This window comes from Trachemys scripta, chromosome 5 (assembly GCF_013100865.1).
Source record: "Trachemys scripta elegans isolate TJP31775 chromosome 5, CAS_Tse_1.0, whole genome shotgun sequence".
NCBI lineage: Eukaryota > Metazoa > Chordata > Testudines > Emydidae > Trachemys > Trachemys scripta.
In genome coordinates, this window is record NC_048302.1 from 88,738,637 (window position 1) to 88,754,976 (window position 16,340).

General features: G+C 42.3%; 1 protein-coding gene across 3 annotated transcripts in view; it reads right to left on the minus strand.

Moving 5' to 3' along the window:
• Positions 1-1,915: 1,915 nt before the first annotated feature.
• Positions 1,916-16,340, minus strand: part of PDGFRA (platelet derived growth factor receptor alpha) — a 50,237-nt gene continuing 35,812 nt past the window's right edge. For all 3 annotated transcript variants that reach the window (XM_034771897.1, XM_034771898.1, XM_034771896.1), the window contains exons 16-23: positions 15,895-16,061; positions 14,221-14,336; positions 13,676-13,798; positions 12,968-13,079; positions 9,028-9,127; positions 8,799-8,904; positions 6,768-7,003; positions 1,916-5,541 (exon numbers count right to left, since the gene is read on the minus strand). In XM_034771897.1, the coding sequence (XP_034627788.1) occupies positions 5,394-5,541; positions 6,768-7,003; positions 8,799-8,904; positions 9,028-9,127; positions 12,968-13,079; positions 13,676-13,798; positions 14,221-14,336; positions 15,895-16,061 (1,108 nt within the window). In that variant the 3' untranslated portion in view covers positions 1,916-5,393. The remainder of the gene's footprint in view (positions 5,542-6,767; positions 7,004-8,798; positions 8,905-9,027; positions 9,128-12,967; positions 13,080-13,675; positions 13,799-14,220; positions 14,337-15,894; positions 16,062-16,340) is intronic.

The window sequence follows — 16,340 nt, forward strand, 5'->3', positions numbered from 1 at the left end:
TAATTTCAACTTCCATGAAAAAGAGATTGAACTACAGTACTTGTAATGGGGGAATTTAAAAATACTATTTTTTTTTATGGTACAAATATTTGTAATCAAAAATAAATTGAGCACTGTACATTGTGTTCTGTGTTGTAATTAAAATCAATATATTTGAAAATGTAGAAAACATCCAAAAATATTTAAATAAATGGTATTCTATTATTGTTTAACAGCACGATTAATCGTGATTAATTTTTTTAATCGCTTGACAGCCCTAATAATTACTGAAGGAAAAGTCTATGGTACAACAATCAAATCACAATGCTTATGAGTGTCTGAAGTTGATTAATGCTGCGAAGTGTGGTCTGATTTTAAGCTTTAATTTTACGGGCTAGTGGCAACAGATGTGTGTACTGTGCTTATTAAATCTAGAGCAAATAGTCTCTTATACTTATTTCTTTTTGGCAGTTGAGATGATTTTACTCTGATTAAGCATCAGTTTATACTCTTTAAAGCATAAATCCCTGCTACAAACTGAGAGCCTGACCGTGCAAAGCTTTACTCAAGTGAGTCATGAAACTCACATAAGGAAGTATTCAGGCTATGGTGCAGATCCCTTTCTGCCAACCGACTTACTGTGCAGTTCTAGCCAACTTTTACTGAAGTTCAAGAGGGAAGAAAATTCTGGTTTTTAATGTGTATTTGCTGAATTTCCAGAAAGGTGAAAATAGAACTGGGAGGGGTAGCAGCAAGACATAAATTGCAGGATGAATACATAGTGAACCCGTCTTCTTCACAGTTGGGCCCAAGCAGCAGTCTGTTTAAGACAAGCCCCCTTGTGGCAAGAGGAAAGTAAGTGAGGCCCACTGCTGCTTGTACCATCAAATTAGGCCCTAGGGGATGCCTGAAACATTTTCGGGGATGTCTATGCACTGTTTGTAGCTAAATAAAGTGTTCTCTTGTTCTATGAGAATCTGATTCAATAGATAGTTGATATGGTACTCAGAGTTCATCTAATATGGGCAGAAGCAACAAACAGGAGGTTGCTAGTCTGAAATCCTGTAACTGATATTTTTCCACACCTGGGCCCTAGCTAGCTTCCATTGAAATCTATGGCAAACTGCAACAGACTTTACTGAAAGAAGGAGCAAATCTGACAGCTGTAATGCTGGAGTCTGGAGATTCCTCTCAAGAAACGCACACAATTATATCAGTTGTACTAAGTTACGTCGTGTGGGACTATAGGCCCATGCGAGGCATTTGTTTGGTTCTAAATAAAACTGAACTTGAGACAAGCTCAAAAAGTTAGCCATCGTCAGAGAAAGTGCCAATACAGCCTTCTAAACGTAGTATCTAAAGCCCCGTATTCATCAAGAATGCTAGTGGGAAACCTCCACCTTGCAGTTTTCAGTACTATATTTTTGTTGGTTTTTAAACTTGAGGTAAAATCTTTTCCTGTGTTATGCAGCTGCCCTTGTGGAGAGAAGAGGAGAGCACAGGAAGCATCTTATCTTCTTCAGCAGCACACTCACAGATGAGCAGGCCAGGATCCCAATCTAGCATTCGCTTGGGACCTAAACTGGATGAGCAGCTACCATACTGGCCAGTGCTCCACAGCACCGCTTGGTGGAGACATTTTGCCAGCTTGGAAGAACAGCTTGGCCTCCACCTTTTTATCTGCATTCTGTAGTTGGCAGGCAGGTGCTGGAATAGAGCACCTGCTACATTTTAAAGGGGAGCACTGCGTACTTCAAATGTCATGTGACACTCAAGCCCCTTGCCCTACACTCACCTGTGAGGCTCAAAATACTTTTTGTCCCTGCTGTTTCATGGCATGCAGAAAACTCAATTAAGGAAATGTCATTGACAAACTGAGCAAGTCTGATTTATTATCAAGTGATCATCTTTAAATAAGTGAGTATAGACCCCTATATAGCCTTAAATTATATATAATTTATTGAAATATAGAGATCTTAATTTACAGGATTTAAGACAAAATACGAACAGGGGCATATGTAATACATGTTGTACCTTCGGTCACGCATATCAGTTAGCCCTTCTTCAAACACTTCACAACACCACCACTTTGGAAACACTTACTTTTTTTTTATTATTCTAAAATATAATTTTTGGACATTCAAAAGTGCAACAGTTAACGTGCCTGTGGATTATATCACAGTTAAAAAAATATAAAGAAAGGCAGTGATACAGCTTGTCATAAATGTTTTGGCAGTATCCTAGAAGTCTATATAAAAATACATATATACATATTGATGTATAACATCACCATATCTTACGTCCTTCATCATATAATAGGACCATTTTGTACAAGTTGCAGCCCAAATTTTAAGATTTGATTGGCCATTCAAAATAAGAAATTGTGTTTCATAGGAAAGTTTTGATTGTCATTATACAGAAGGAATTGGGAATTTCTCTTCTGGTGGCTTCTCAAAATTAAGCCATAAAAGAAAAAAAATCTGCAATGCTGAAAACATAAAACAAAACAACTCCCCACTATACTACAATCCAAATAATTTTTTCCAGGCGAGTATCTCCGGCCCCAATCCTGCAATGAGCTGTGTTTGGACAGACCCCTTCACCGGCACTGAGCTCCGCTTTCTTCAATGGGGTTCTGCACAACAGGCTTCCATCTACATGCAACTCATCGCAGGACTGAGGGGCTTAAGCTTGCAATGGGACTAGATAGCCAGTAAATGTTTTGGTGCCGATTTAAAGCATAGGTCCAGTCCCAAGATGTGTTGTGAGATTCAGCATGAAACCAAGAAGATGAAGGGAGACAATATAAGAATGTTACGTGATCTATCTTTTGGTATCACTGAACCTACACAGCCTGATTTTCAAACACGATGAAACGTGGGTCATATACAAAAATGCTTGCCTAATTTGAACATGAAGTTATGTGACTGTACACACAAATTTGTGGTCTCAATTGGCCAGTCCTTAATTTGTAATGAAAGAGGTGCTGGGGCTCCAGCAATTAGGTACCGGGGCTCAAGCATTGTTTTTTAACTTTCATAACTGACATAGCAAGCCCAGAGGTGCCAGGGCGAAGTGCAAATGACCCTTCAGCTATCTAATACGCCATTTGTGTTTCATAGATTCAAAGAGTTAAAGGCTAGACGGGAAAATTAGGTCATCTAGTTTGACTTCCGGTATGTCCCAGGCTCTTAAATTTCATCCAGTTACCCCTGTGTTGAGCCCACTCACTTGTGTTTGACTAAAGAATAGTTTGAGTTTACCGGTAAGCAAGCATATCTTCCAGAAAGACATCCAGACTTGATCTGAAGCCATCAAGAGCTTGAGAATCTATCACTTCCCTTCATAGTTTTTTCCAGTGGTTAATCACCCTCCTTGGTAAAAATTTGTGCCTTACTTCCAATTTGAATTTATCTGGCTTTTGTTTGCAAATGCCTCATTTGCATCCATAACTGCATGCATGCATAGTTTGGCATGTAGCCTTAGCTATGTGAAATGCTGAAATTCAAACCTACACTGATTTATCTGTAATAATGGCAGTACTACATTTGGGACCAAATTTTGCTCTCCTCTGCGCACCCACAACTCTCCGTAATAAGTAAAGTCAAGAGGAGGTGCACAGCATTTCTGAGGGCTTAACTGGTCCTTCAAGTTTAGTTTTAATTGGTTATTCAGAATCCTGTCACTTTGTTCTGTTTAGTCACTCACTGGTGGTCCATTTCCACATGTAATAAAAAAAAAAATCCCACACAAGCTTTGAGTTTGGATCTCATTTGTGTTGATTGTGTCATCTCCGTTATTGAGCACTTTCTGTGAGGTGCTCAGTGCACTCAATTCCTACTGAGTTTAAAAGCTGAGCACCAAACAGGATTTGGTCCATAGTTGGCATGTATCTTATTTTCATCTGTAAGACTTCCAAAGCATCACGTATCAATAACACATCATATAGTGACAGCAGCAATCATAGCACATTCTACATACATATGATGTCAACAAACAAGTATTGTAGAACCAAGAGTGGATTAAATTTTTGTACTCCCTCTTTTCTAAGTGAAGGAGTCAGACCAAAATAACCAACACACTTGAAAGCAATTACTTGTCTTAGTTAGGGTTGGTAAAGATAACAGAGCCAGCTTCCTCTGTGTCTACTGAAACCTGAAAACTAAGATAATAACATGTGTTGCAAAATGATGACTGCACATTTAATCTGGAGTCTCAGGCTAAGAAACAAGGCTACCTTGTTTGCTTCCAGAACAGTTCAAATATCAAATCAGTTATACACATTTGACCCCAAAATAAGCTCTCTTTTGAATAGATGCGCAAAATATTATTTAAACACTAACAATGATGTTGCTATTGATTAGTCATACTTCCCTTTTACAGTAACTTGGGAAACAAGGTGTAAATTAATGAAAGGTTTAAAAATAGCTTTAAATTTAAAAAACCTCAGTAAATCAAAGGGTGCTTAATTGTTTTTAGAACATCTTATTAGGAAAGCCACTCATCCGATGCTGGAAAACTAACTCTTCGCGTTTTAAAAGACACAAAGTTCTTTTCTACATGTGAAACTAGTTTTAGCTCACCAGAGCCATTATCATATTGTATACAGTCAAATACAATTGTTTCATATAAACATTTTGAATCTTAAATCTCTTTACCTACTTAAAGTTTCTTAAAATTGTGCTTTTGCTGAAGGACAATGAGTTATAAACTATACAGTTAGTGTTACTGACAGTACTAGTAGTATTATGAAAACAGCTATCTTCTATAAAGACTCACTAGGCTTCTAATACCTATTATAGAAGGCTTTTTAATTAATTAATTAATTATTATTATTCCCTTTTATTTGCATTAACTGTAAAAAGTAAAATGTTATGTAGTTCCAGTACCTTTAAGTTTCAAAAGTGGTTTTTGCGTGTACTTCATTCACGATAGTTCAGCAGCAGCTGATATTGAGATTAAGTGGCAAAGTACACAGAAATCTTGAGTGATCTCTTCTAAGTCCACAGAATATATTCAATGCACATCTCAAAAGATCCTTGAGCAGACAGTTATTTACATAATTACAATGATGACGTTTTGCTGCAGTGGAAATTCTATCCATCAGAGTCAGGAATGCCCTTGAAACACAAAACCGGTCTGTTTATGGCCTTTGTCCTTCCACCTATTCAAACTGCAAATACCACTGAGATGCTACTGAAGTACTACAAAAAGCAACACTGAAAAGCTGACTTCAGCATGTCTCACTCTTTCATATTCAGGATGACCTCTGTGCACTGGAAACAAATCTCTACTTTCCTTACATCCTTTGCATTCAAATAAAGTGGTTTTCTCTACAGAGTAAAAAGTCCTTAGATCACATGGCGAGCTTCTCTTGTGACATAGCTCAAAGATGTCCATTAATTCCATGTGAATTACAGAAAGCTGTCTTCAACCAGGTCTGAGGAATCTATTCCAATGTCATCCATCATGTCAATGTCCTCAATGGTCTCATCCTCTCGTTTGATAAAGGTAGAGCTGCTTGAACCAGTCTCAATAGCACTTTCTTCAGATGTCTGGGAACTGTAAGAGGCAAAGAAACTAGGAGCTATAATACATAGTGAAATAAACATGATATTTGAATTTCTACAGTTGATCCATTGACATGGAAGTGGATCTATGCACCGACCTTCTGGCACCTTGGGTTATCTTAGGTGATCTCTAACTACCTTTTTCTTAGAGTGATTGACATCTGGTATGAGGAAGTCACCAGAGGGTAATGAATAATTTTGGAATTCAAGACAGCAAGTTGACCACACTTTTCTGAGAATGCCTCCTGACAACTCATCCATTCAGTATTCATGAGTGAAACATTAGACTTGAAAGAAGTCCCCACCAACTAATATAGGATACTGCTATGGCAAATGGCTAATTAGAAAAATCTGGGAAAGAGAGGAAATGAGAAGCTTAAGGAAAAGATGGTACAACAGAGACCATAGGTGCTTAGATCAGGCCTGGAAACTCCTGCCCCATGGTTAAAAATGACCTCATTCTAGTTTCTCTTGATAATAGTCTAAAGATACAAAAACTTGTCTCCTAGGATCTTAACTTTATAATAAACAGAGTATAAAATGAATGTAGCTAAAAACACTGCTAGCCACATTGTGCTAGATTCAGCTACCCTCATTCACATTAGGTATTTTATTTATGTATCTATTTATATTGATAAGAATCCATTGATAAGAATCCCATCCAAAGGCTCTGTCACCAATTAAAAATCACAAAAAACTCTCTGAAATAGCCTAACCCCATTACAAGAACCAGCAGTTCTGAAATAAAATAAATCAATCCCTCACATACCTCAAACCCTGTTCCAACTCGCTCATTCTCGGAAAAACAAAGGCCAGTCAATTTTGTTACATTGGAGCAAGCTGGAAAGTTAATTCCAAAGGTGAGGGGCCTCAGGGGTAACATCCTGCCAGACCCCTTCTTCTCTATGGCAGTACAGTACAAGAAAAGAGGAGGTCTCTTGTGTAGGCGGTCCCAGGCTTTAATGAGTACTGGGCTCCATGGACTGCCCCATTGAAATCACTGGGGCTAGTCACAGAGAGCTGCGCTCTATACCCTGACTCATAATGAATAGTACCTAACTCTACAAGTAGCCCCACTGAAGTCAGTGGGCTAGCTTTCTAGTCAGGTGCTACTCAAGAAGAGTAAGAGTATCAGAATCTGGACCAGACTAAGGTGGTATAGAAGGGTAAGTGAGGATGGCAGAATCTGGCCCATAATGTACTGTAAGCAGCAACTACCTGTGCCTGTTTCTTTTGCCAAGTTCATCTTCGGAGACGGGATCAATGTCGGGCAGGGGGATGATGTAGCCACTGTCAGCGCTCAACCTCTGCTCATCAAATCCACTCTCCCTGTCCTTTAGCTTGTCTTCATTCTTATAAGTGACACCGATGTAGGTGTTGTCACAGTCCACTCTCATGCGTGTGACCGCTGGATGGTCGCTTTTCAGGAAGTCCAGATGAATCCTTTCATAGCTCTGAAAAGATTAATTTTAAAATGGTCTTTGATGCTGTACAAGAAGGTGTCCACTCCTCAGCAACCTGCTGCAACTAGCTGTGCTGCGTAACTAAACCAAACCAGTAGGCACTCTGTCTTGGTGTGAGCTGGTGTGGCTCTATTGCCCTAAGCTGAGCTGTGCAGGCTTATTTGAGGTGTTATACAAGGCTTCTTTGGACAAGTGCCTCTGGCCTGATAATACACATAGGTACTAATATTTAAAAGATGGTCGGGTAGGTTTCATTTTAAAATAGTGCTTGTACACCTCTATGTGCACACCTTGGTGCACTAATATCTCTGCAGGCAAGTGATGGCATCTTTCAGATGCAACTCTGGATCCAAACAGGGAGTTGTTAGTTTAATTATTCAGCGGTGCATGTATGCCATGAGACTGGTTACCAATATTAGTGCTGGTATCAGTGGGGATCAGGGAGTACTGACGCTGCATGATCTCTCTCCCTTCTATTTTCTGTGTGCAGAGCTCTTCCACTTGCTCTCCTTCCTCTAAGCTAATGAGGAGTGACAATGAAGATCCCCATTGGTTCCCTCCCCGCCCCTGGGCAGGGAGCAGGAGTAAATTCCTCTGGCTCCTGGCAGCTACCCTTCCCCTGAGTCTACTGACCAGATCTGGCACCTTCTCCAAGGAAGGAATGAGAGAATATTCCTGAAGGCGAGATGATGAATTCCTCTCCTCTCTCACTCCATTGGTTGGGGCCCAGGAAGTGTGGTTGTATGCAAATGGGGCCAAAGATGGAGTGTGTGTGTGTTGAGGAGGGGCAGAAATAATGAAGAGCTCTGTGAAGAGGAAGAAGAGGGACTCAGCCATCCGTGAGTTTGCAGGGGCCTGGGAATGAGGGGCTGGGAAGTATACAGAGAAGCATGGATGATGTATGGGGTGGTAGAGGCCCAGCAATAAGGGTTGAATGTTGTGGGGCAAGAGGCCCAATAGTGAAAAATGAATGGGTAGAGGAAGTGAGGAGCAGAGGCACAGGAGTGAGGGTGAACAGCAGAAACGAATGGAGGGGCAAGAGTGAGTGATGGCTATGGGGGAAGCAGGAATATGTACATGTGGGGGAACCCACTAATAAATGATGGGTGCATGGAAGCAGGAGTGAGTGATAAGAGTGTGTGTGTGTGTGTGTGTGTGTGTGTGTGTGTGTGTGTGTGTGTGTGTGAAAAGGGGTCATTCGTGCCTGGGCATCAGGGTTCAAGCTGGGGGGAAGGGGTTGATGTAGGCTGAGGGAGATTATACACACAGGGGAATTGGTGCCTTTCTTAGGATTTTTAAATTTTCTGAAAAAAGCCTATGCAAATATATAGGACCAGCTCTGTGATTAACAGAAGGATTAAGATGATAATGGGCCTACAGGAAATGGAAAGTGCTGTCCCTTATGTACAGCGGTGGGGATAGCTCAGGGGTTTGAGCATTGGCCTGCTAAACCCAGGATTGTGAGCTCAATCCTTGAGGGGCCCATTTAGGGTACTGAGGTAAATATCTGTCTGGTGAGTGGTCCTGCTTTGAGCAGGGGGTTGGACTAGATGACCTCCTGAGGTCCCTTCTAATCCTGATATTCTATGATTTAAAAAAAAAATTGGTTCCCACCAGCAACCTTAGTTTTATAACCTTATAGTCTCTTATACACTGCAACAGCATATCTGAAGCATTTCATTCACATGGCTTAATGACATGCTTACTGCACAGATGATCTGAGCAGCTGAGTTACAACTCCTCTGGGAACAGATACAAAATGCGATGGAAATTCCAGAGAACAAACCTTCTTGTATTCGCCAGGCAACAGATTCTCCACAATTTCACTCAAATGGTAAAAAGAAGGTCTTTTCTCCGGTTCGCTGTTCCAACATTTCACCATAATCTCATACCTGCAAATAAGACAGAAACCAGTTTCATCAGCTGGAAGTTGAAAATCAACAGCCAGAGAGACAAAAACAAAATCAAGTGGAGGTAGATTTTGGTATAGGAGAAACAAAAAAGAGCATACGTACACTTCACTGGTAGCATGGTCAGGTTTTGCCATTCGGTAGCCACTTTTTATCTTGTTGTAGAAAGAAGAATCAACCATCATGCCAGGGTATGGTGTGCCACCTTAATGGTAAAAGGCAACAAAAGTGGCTCTTTTATGTTGTTTGAATACTAATAAACCACAATTAAATATATGAAAAACCAAACACGCAGCAGGCCCTCATTAAACCACAAATCTCTTCTGCTGGGTATTTGATGAGCTCAGGAGCGGCTCTATGTTTTTTGTCACCCCGAGCACGGCTTTCGGCAACGCGCCTGCGGGCGGTCTGCTGGGCATGCAGATTCGGCGGCATGCCTGTGGGAGGTCCGCAGGCTGTGCCTTCGGAATCCCCGCCGCCGAATTGCCACTGAAACCACGAGACCAGGGGACCTCCCACAGGCATGCCGCCAAAGGCAGCTTGACTGCCACCCCCCACGGCTTGCTGCCCCAGGCTCGCGCTTGATGCGCTGGTGTCTGGAGCCGCCCCTGGATGAGCTGGAAACGGAGATTGGAGTCAGGGTTTAGGATGATGCTCAATTCATGTGTCTAGTTAATATTTTCTGCATTAGATGCTATCTGAAATTTTGGAAAGCGCTAAGAGTGTGAGCTAGATTTCGGGGGGGGAGTTGAGCTGGCTTTTCTAAGGCTCTTTAATCAATGTACTGGATTTCTGTACTGGATTGTTGTTCTTTTTAAATCTTGTGATATGTCAGGAGTTAGGGATTGATGCTCTAAATCTGAAAATTAAATAAAAAATAATCCATAATCTCTGCTGTCTCTCCATCTCTCGACAGAGATGTAATAGCAGGACACTGTAGTGAGGTTTCATTATTACTGTGATTATTGATTGCTTGTAATGCCCGAAGGCCCCAACTGAGATTAGAGATCCATTTTGCCAGGTGCTGTAAAAACATATGTTAACGTACTGGGAAGGTTTTGTTATTTATACAGCATATGCTACAGTATATTTACTAGTACAATATCTATTTTTTTTATTGGCTTTTACTTGTCAGCGGATGTTTTATATGTTTTTTATTGTAAATGTATATGCTGGGCGAAAGCTCTGCCTGTGAAAAAAATTGGATTAGTGTTGTTATGCTAGAAGTTATCAATATCAAGTGGGTGTTGGCCATGAATATTGGTTTACCACTCAGGCCCAAAAGGGGTAACACTGTATTATGAAATGTTATCAGAATTAAAGCCAAACTACAGTTGACAAAATGAATGAACAAAGTACGTTTCATGATGCATTATCCTTGATTATTTTTATTTCATTTGTTCACTTTGGGCAATATTCTGCCACTTTTACTGACATTGAACAGCACATTACTCCAGGTGGAGTCCCATTGGAATCGAGGGGCCAGTCAACAGCTCAGCACTCAATAGAATCCACTCCACGTGTGTTAGTCTGGCAGAATCTGGCCCTTTATAAAATTCAGTTATTCACAATGGCTCTCGTCAGGACTGGCATGAGTTGTTGAGGTTCTAATGTACATCTTTGGAACCTGTTCTTCCATAGAACCATAGCATGACTTTAATGGTCTGTGTTTGTACAGCACCTAGCACAAAGGGGCCCATGACTGAGGTTCCTAGGGGCTTCTGTAATACAAATAAATAAATACACATGCCAGAGCTCACATTACTGTCCTGCAGAAAGAGAGCTTAATATGGTCAACAGTTTTATGTGAAATGTCTTTTAGGAACAATTGTAACAGGCCCTACTTACAGAAAAATCAATCTGCAATATTTGTGAAGCTTATTATGCTCGGAGAGAGAAAAGAAAGACAGTGCAGTGGTCCAGGTACTAGCCTGGGGTTGGGTGGCCCAGGTTCACTTCCCTGTTCTGCCACAGACTTTCTGGGTGACTTTCGGCAAGTCTCTTAGGGCTTCTCTACACTGCCACACAGTTCAGACTATGGGGGTGTGAACAGCACTGCTCACCAAAGTGCTGCACTGTAACTCCCATGTTTGGATGCTGCAGGTGCAAACTAAAAAGTTCCTATTTCGTATTAATAATTAACGTAAGCATATATAGTGATGGTGCTTAGATACTATAGATATGGATGAGTTAGGACTACCTGAGAGAGAAATTATACTGCAATGATCTGATTGTATTTGAACACCACTATCCTCAGAACTGCCCCACTATGTGTCTTAGGCCCTCCGCTGCAGGATTACATTAATGCAACCTAGGAACCTTTTAGTTTGCACCTGCAGCATTCCTGTAGGGGAGTTACAGTGCAGCACTTTGGTACATTGCAGTGCAGTGTAGACATAGCATTAGTCTCCCTGGCCCAGATCAAAGGTATTTAGGGTCCTAACTCCCACTGATTTAAAAAGAATTTAGGCACCTAAATACATTTGAGGATCAGGGCATCAGTTGCCCATCTGCAAAATGGGGGTTATAATACATTCCTACCTAGGGTGACCAGACGTCCCGATTTTATTCGGACTGTCCCAATTCGGCCTGACACCCCCCACCCCCCTGAGCCTGGGCCTGCTGCGGGGACCCAGCAGCGCGCACGCTGAGCCCAGCCCCTGGCCAGTCGCATCTGGGCTGCTGCCCAGCTGGTGCAATCCCGCGGCGGCCCCAGGGCGGAGGCATCAGCAGCCCAGGCCCGTTCGTTCCCCTGCAGGACCCGAGCGGGACGGGGGGGGCTGGGGCCTGCTGCCCCCACTCCGGGGCTGCCGCGGGATTGTACCAGCTGGGCAGCAGCCCAGACGTGACTGGCCAGGGGCTGGGCGCAGCGTGCGCACTGCTGGGTCCCTGCAGCAGGCCCAGGCTCGGGGGGTTCAGGCCCGGGCGTCAGAGCCACAGCCGCCGAGCTTGGCCATCAGCCGCTTCCTCCCCTCGTGGCAGTGGGAGCTGCAGCAGCGGCTGCTCCCAAGTCCCACTGCCCAGGGTGGGAGAACAGCCGTCGCCTGGCCCCGCGGGCCACCCCTCTACTCTCCCTACCATCCCATTGAGTCCTGCCTGCTCGGGGCCAGGCCGGACTCTCACTCACCCCAGCCCCGCGCTTCCCCTGCGTCTCCAGGGCCTCCCTCCAGCGCTTGTGGAGGAAGGGTGTGTTTTTTTGTTTGTTTTTTTTTGCCCCGCCCCCCCGCCCCGCACCGTGTCCCGATATTTGGCTTGGATGATCTGGTCACCCTATTCCTACCTCACTGCAGTGCTGGGAAATTTTAAAAGATTGTGAGAAGCTCAGGTACTAAGGTGCTGGGGCTGTATAAACACAGTTGATAGATGTGCATCTGTTGCTGTTTTAAGAAGTATTTATGTGACAAGCCATTCTAGAGCTTAACAGTCTCTGCTCATTTTAAGGGATATTGTCATGTGGTGAGCCTGGGGCTGTTCAATAGGGATTACGCAGTTATAGTCTGCTCTCATCATTGTAATCTCAGGCAGACTCATCTCATCCACTATCTTCCTACCAGACCGGAATGGAGTCACTGGAATGCCTGGGGCAGCTGTGCTTTGTGCTACGCTGCGCCACCTAATGGCTTCTGCTGCTTGGAACTGCCAGTGCAAACAGCCAGCTCCAGTAGCCCGGCTGCCCAGAGCATGTTTGCTTTGAGCCTCCCTCAGCCTAGGAAAGTTTCCCAGAGCCCAGCATGCAGTCTGCCCTTCTCCGTTGGTCCAGTAAATGGAAGTAAATGAGACGAGGATGGCTTTCAGCTCACTAGCAGCCAACTCAAAAGTCAGCAGTAATCAACAGCACCAGCCTTCAACCTGCCCACCTTGTCATAAACCAGTATTGTCAGTTCTTTGGGACAGGGACTTTCTTTTTACTTCATGTCTGCATAGCACCTTACACAATTCACCCCTGTAGTTTGTTGTCACAATAATATTTACAGTTCTTATTTTAATGTAGCATGAACTCAACCAGCTTAAGTACTGCATGTAAAGAAGTGCTCATAGTACATACCAAGAGAAAATATCTCCCACAGCAGAATGCCATAAGACCAGACATCACTTAATGTTGTGTACAGATTGTCAAAAATGCTTTCAGGTGCCATCCATTTCACTGGGAGAAAAGTCTGCAACAAAATAAACATATCAATCATTACAGAAATCCTGCTCAGTACAGCAGATGTATCATTTGACAGTAGGAAGAAGGTTTGCCTTAATAAATTCACATTTGATAAAGTAGTTAGTAATATTTTTTATTCAAGGAAATATGAAGAGGTTACAGGATTATGAGCAAAGCTTCTACTTACTCCTCAAAATAACGAATCCAGGAATACCTGAATTGCTAAATTATTAGCAAGTGACTCAGTTGATTTGTGGACATGATATGGGAGGTACACCGGTGATATGCTTATGCAAATGTGTCATTGACTGCTATGTTATGCTACATCACAATGACATTCCCTTAGTAATTCATCCAGTCACAAAACTTGCCAGTTAAAATCTCACCCTGCAAAATACTAGTTCTGGCCAAGGACTTTTCATCTTTCAAACAGACTTTGTGAAGTCATGTGAATTAATTGAAAAAAAAATTGTTTCTCTTGTTTTCATCCAACTGTCCATTAGTGTAACCAAACACTGACTAGAAGAACTTTAACGAGAGTATTATACTGACACTTATCATCTCAATTAAATACTGAAATAAAAAGATTAAGCAAGTACATACGCTGCCTTTGGAGACATAGTTGGAATCATGCATGATGTCCCTAGCCAGACCAAAGTCACAGATCTTCACAATTTTTCCTTGAGCCAGAAGGACATTACGAGCTGCCAAGTCACGGTGCACACACTGCATGGAGAGATCATAAGTCATTTAAAGAGATACCAATTCCCATGAAGGCCCATTTCCTTTGGAATGCACTATCCCCTCCCTGAAAAAAACCCAAAATGTGTTGACCTTGCAAGCACAGTTACAATTGGACCACCTATTGAGTCAGCATTCAAGAAGGGCAGTTGTGGGATGGGGTGGGTCTTGTCAGCTGGGACAGCGTGGTGTGAGAAAGCTCTGCTTTGCAGTCGATATTCTGACTGGTGGCTGACATGGTGTAGGGGAAGAAAAATGCTGCTGCTTTGGTTTTGTAATCACTTTTGTCTTGTGTTTCTAGTTAATGGAGAGGGTGCTTAGACCCCTAAAAGGACATTCTTTCATGTTGTGGTTTTTAAATCCAAAAAAGACTAGGCCATTTCTGTTTAGTTCCTCATGGCACTCACATTTTTAGATGCCAAGAACTCCATCCCCCGTGCAACTTGGTACATGAAGCTTAGTAAATCCAGCAAACTGAGGCTGTCAGAATTGTCGTCAGAAAGCAGGTTTTTGACTTCTGGTTCTGTTGAAAAAGGCGGAGGGAAAATATGCCTGTGTTATAAAAGTGTATTCAGGTCATCAAACCAGTGCCCAGTTCTTTCTACTTTCTATGCTTCCAAGGTGATGACTTTAGCAGAGGATCATGGCCCAAAACCATCTTTTCAGAATAAATAATCCCTTTGCATGTTTGCATCAGTCACTGATACAGACTGCATTCCTTAAAAAAAGAAAAAAATATCCAATACTAAATATAGTTTTTGTTTGTCTTCTGTATATAGACTTTTTTTTTTACAGGGGATTGTAGAAATCTAAGTTAGAAAGGGCCACCTACATTATGTGGATTGTTCTTACTATTCGACATGTGGTTAGAAACAAGACATTGGTTTAGAGATGGTAACGCCATTAAAACTTTTGTACATTTTTGACCATTTCAGTTTTGCTGAGCACTGTTATGTTTCTCAGCAAGTATGCATTAGGACATGTCCAGTACTGTCACTGGAGGATCAGGAATTCTATGGCAATCATTCTTTTTTTAATAATAAAAAATAATGACAGCAAAGAGCAGACTGGGCTATTCATTTACCCCTGGTGGCCCTGAGCAAAGCAGCAGTGCACTCATCTGCCAACTAACTCTGGGTCTGCAAATGACTCAAGACCTCAGGCCTAGAGCCAGAAGTGAGCAAGCCTCTTTTGGAAGCAATGAGTTGAGTTTCTGAGAAAAGGGGAAAGGAATGGGATGCATTGCCCTTCATCACCATCGTTACATAATCCAGAAAAGCATCGGGAATTTTTTTCCTTTTCATAAGTGTCAGTCAATGAAAGTGGAAACAGAGAAAGAAAAAATATTCATTATTATTAATTATTACTGTCTCATTGCTCAGAATCTTGCAAAACATACAAAAGTAACAATACCTTTGCCACTTAAGACTCCGAGGCTATGTCTACACTACCGTGGTAAGTCGACCTACACTACGCAACTCCAACTACGTCAATAAGGCCCGGCTTTACAAAGCCCTGGCCGGGATGATTTAGTTGGTGTTTGTCCTGCCTTGAGCAGGGGGTTGGACTAGATGACCTCCTGAGGTCTCTTCCAACCCTAATATTTTATGAACCTATCTTAGGTCGAGTTACCCTGGGGTCTACACCGTGGGGCGTTGACAGGAGAAACTCTCCCGTCGACTTCCCTTACTCTTCTTGTCAGAGGTAGAGTACAGGGGTCAACTGGAGAGCGAACTGCTGTCGATTTGGCAGGTCTTCACTAGAACCGCTAAATCGACCACTGGTGGATCGATCTCAGAGCGTCGATCCTGGCTGTAGCGTAGACCTGCCCTGAATGTCACCATGCTATACACCATGGCTGCTGAGAACTTCACAGCAGAAGCAGCAAAGATAAAACTCCATTCTTCTTGCTCCACAAGCATAGGTACCTATCACTTGAGCTAAAGGAGAATCTTTCTCCCTGGTAAGCTGTAGGAGGCTTGCCACAGATATTGGAGTAGTTCTAATTCCTTCCACTGGAGGGCAGACGTAACACATGCATTTCTGAAAGAATGGTTTTTAACAACAATGAATGCAGTTACCTGACACAGATTTTTTCTTATATGAAGCAGGTCGATCATACATTGATCTCTGGATATCCGAATACTTAGAACCCTCCTTCCGTTCCAGCATTGGCACATACTGAGTCGTATCAGCTTGTTTCATGTCCATGTATTCGCCATTGTTTTCAAAGGATAAAATGACATAACTGAAATAATAAACAAAGACAATATTGCCCAGTGATTTGGTTCATATTTCACATGGCATCTTCATGGTTCTGCATCTGGGTCATAATTCATTGTGATATAGTTCATGTCACTTTGATGTACAGAAGTATAAAAAATTACTTCTCATGGTAATAAATAAAACCATGCCCAACATTTTCAAAGCTGAGTGCCAAAATTAGGTGTCTGAATATGGATATAGGAGTCTAAATATAAGTTACCTGATTTCCACAAATGCTGAGCACTCACACATCCCACTGAAC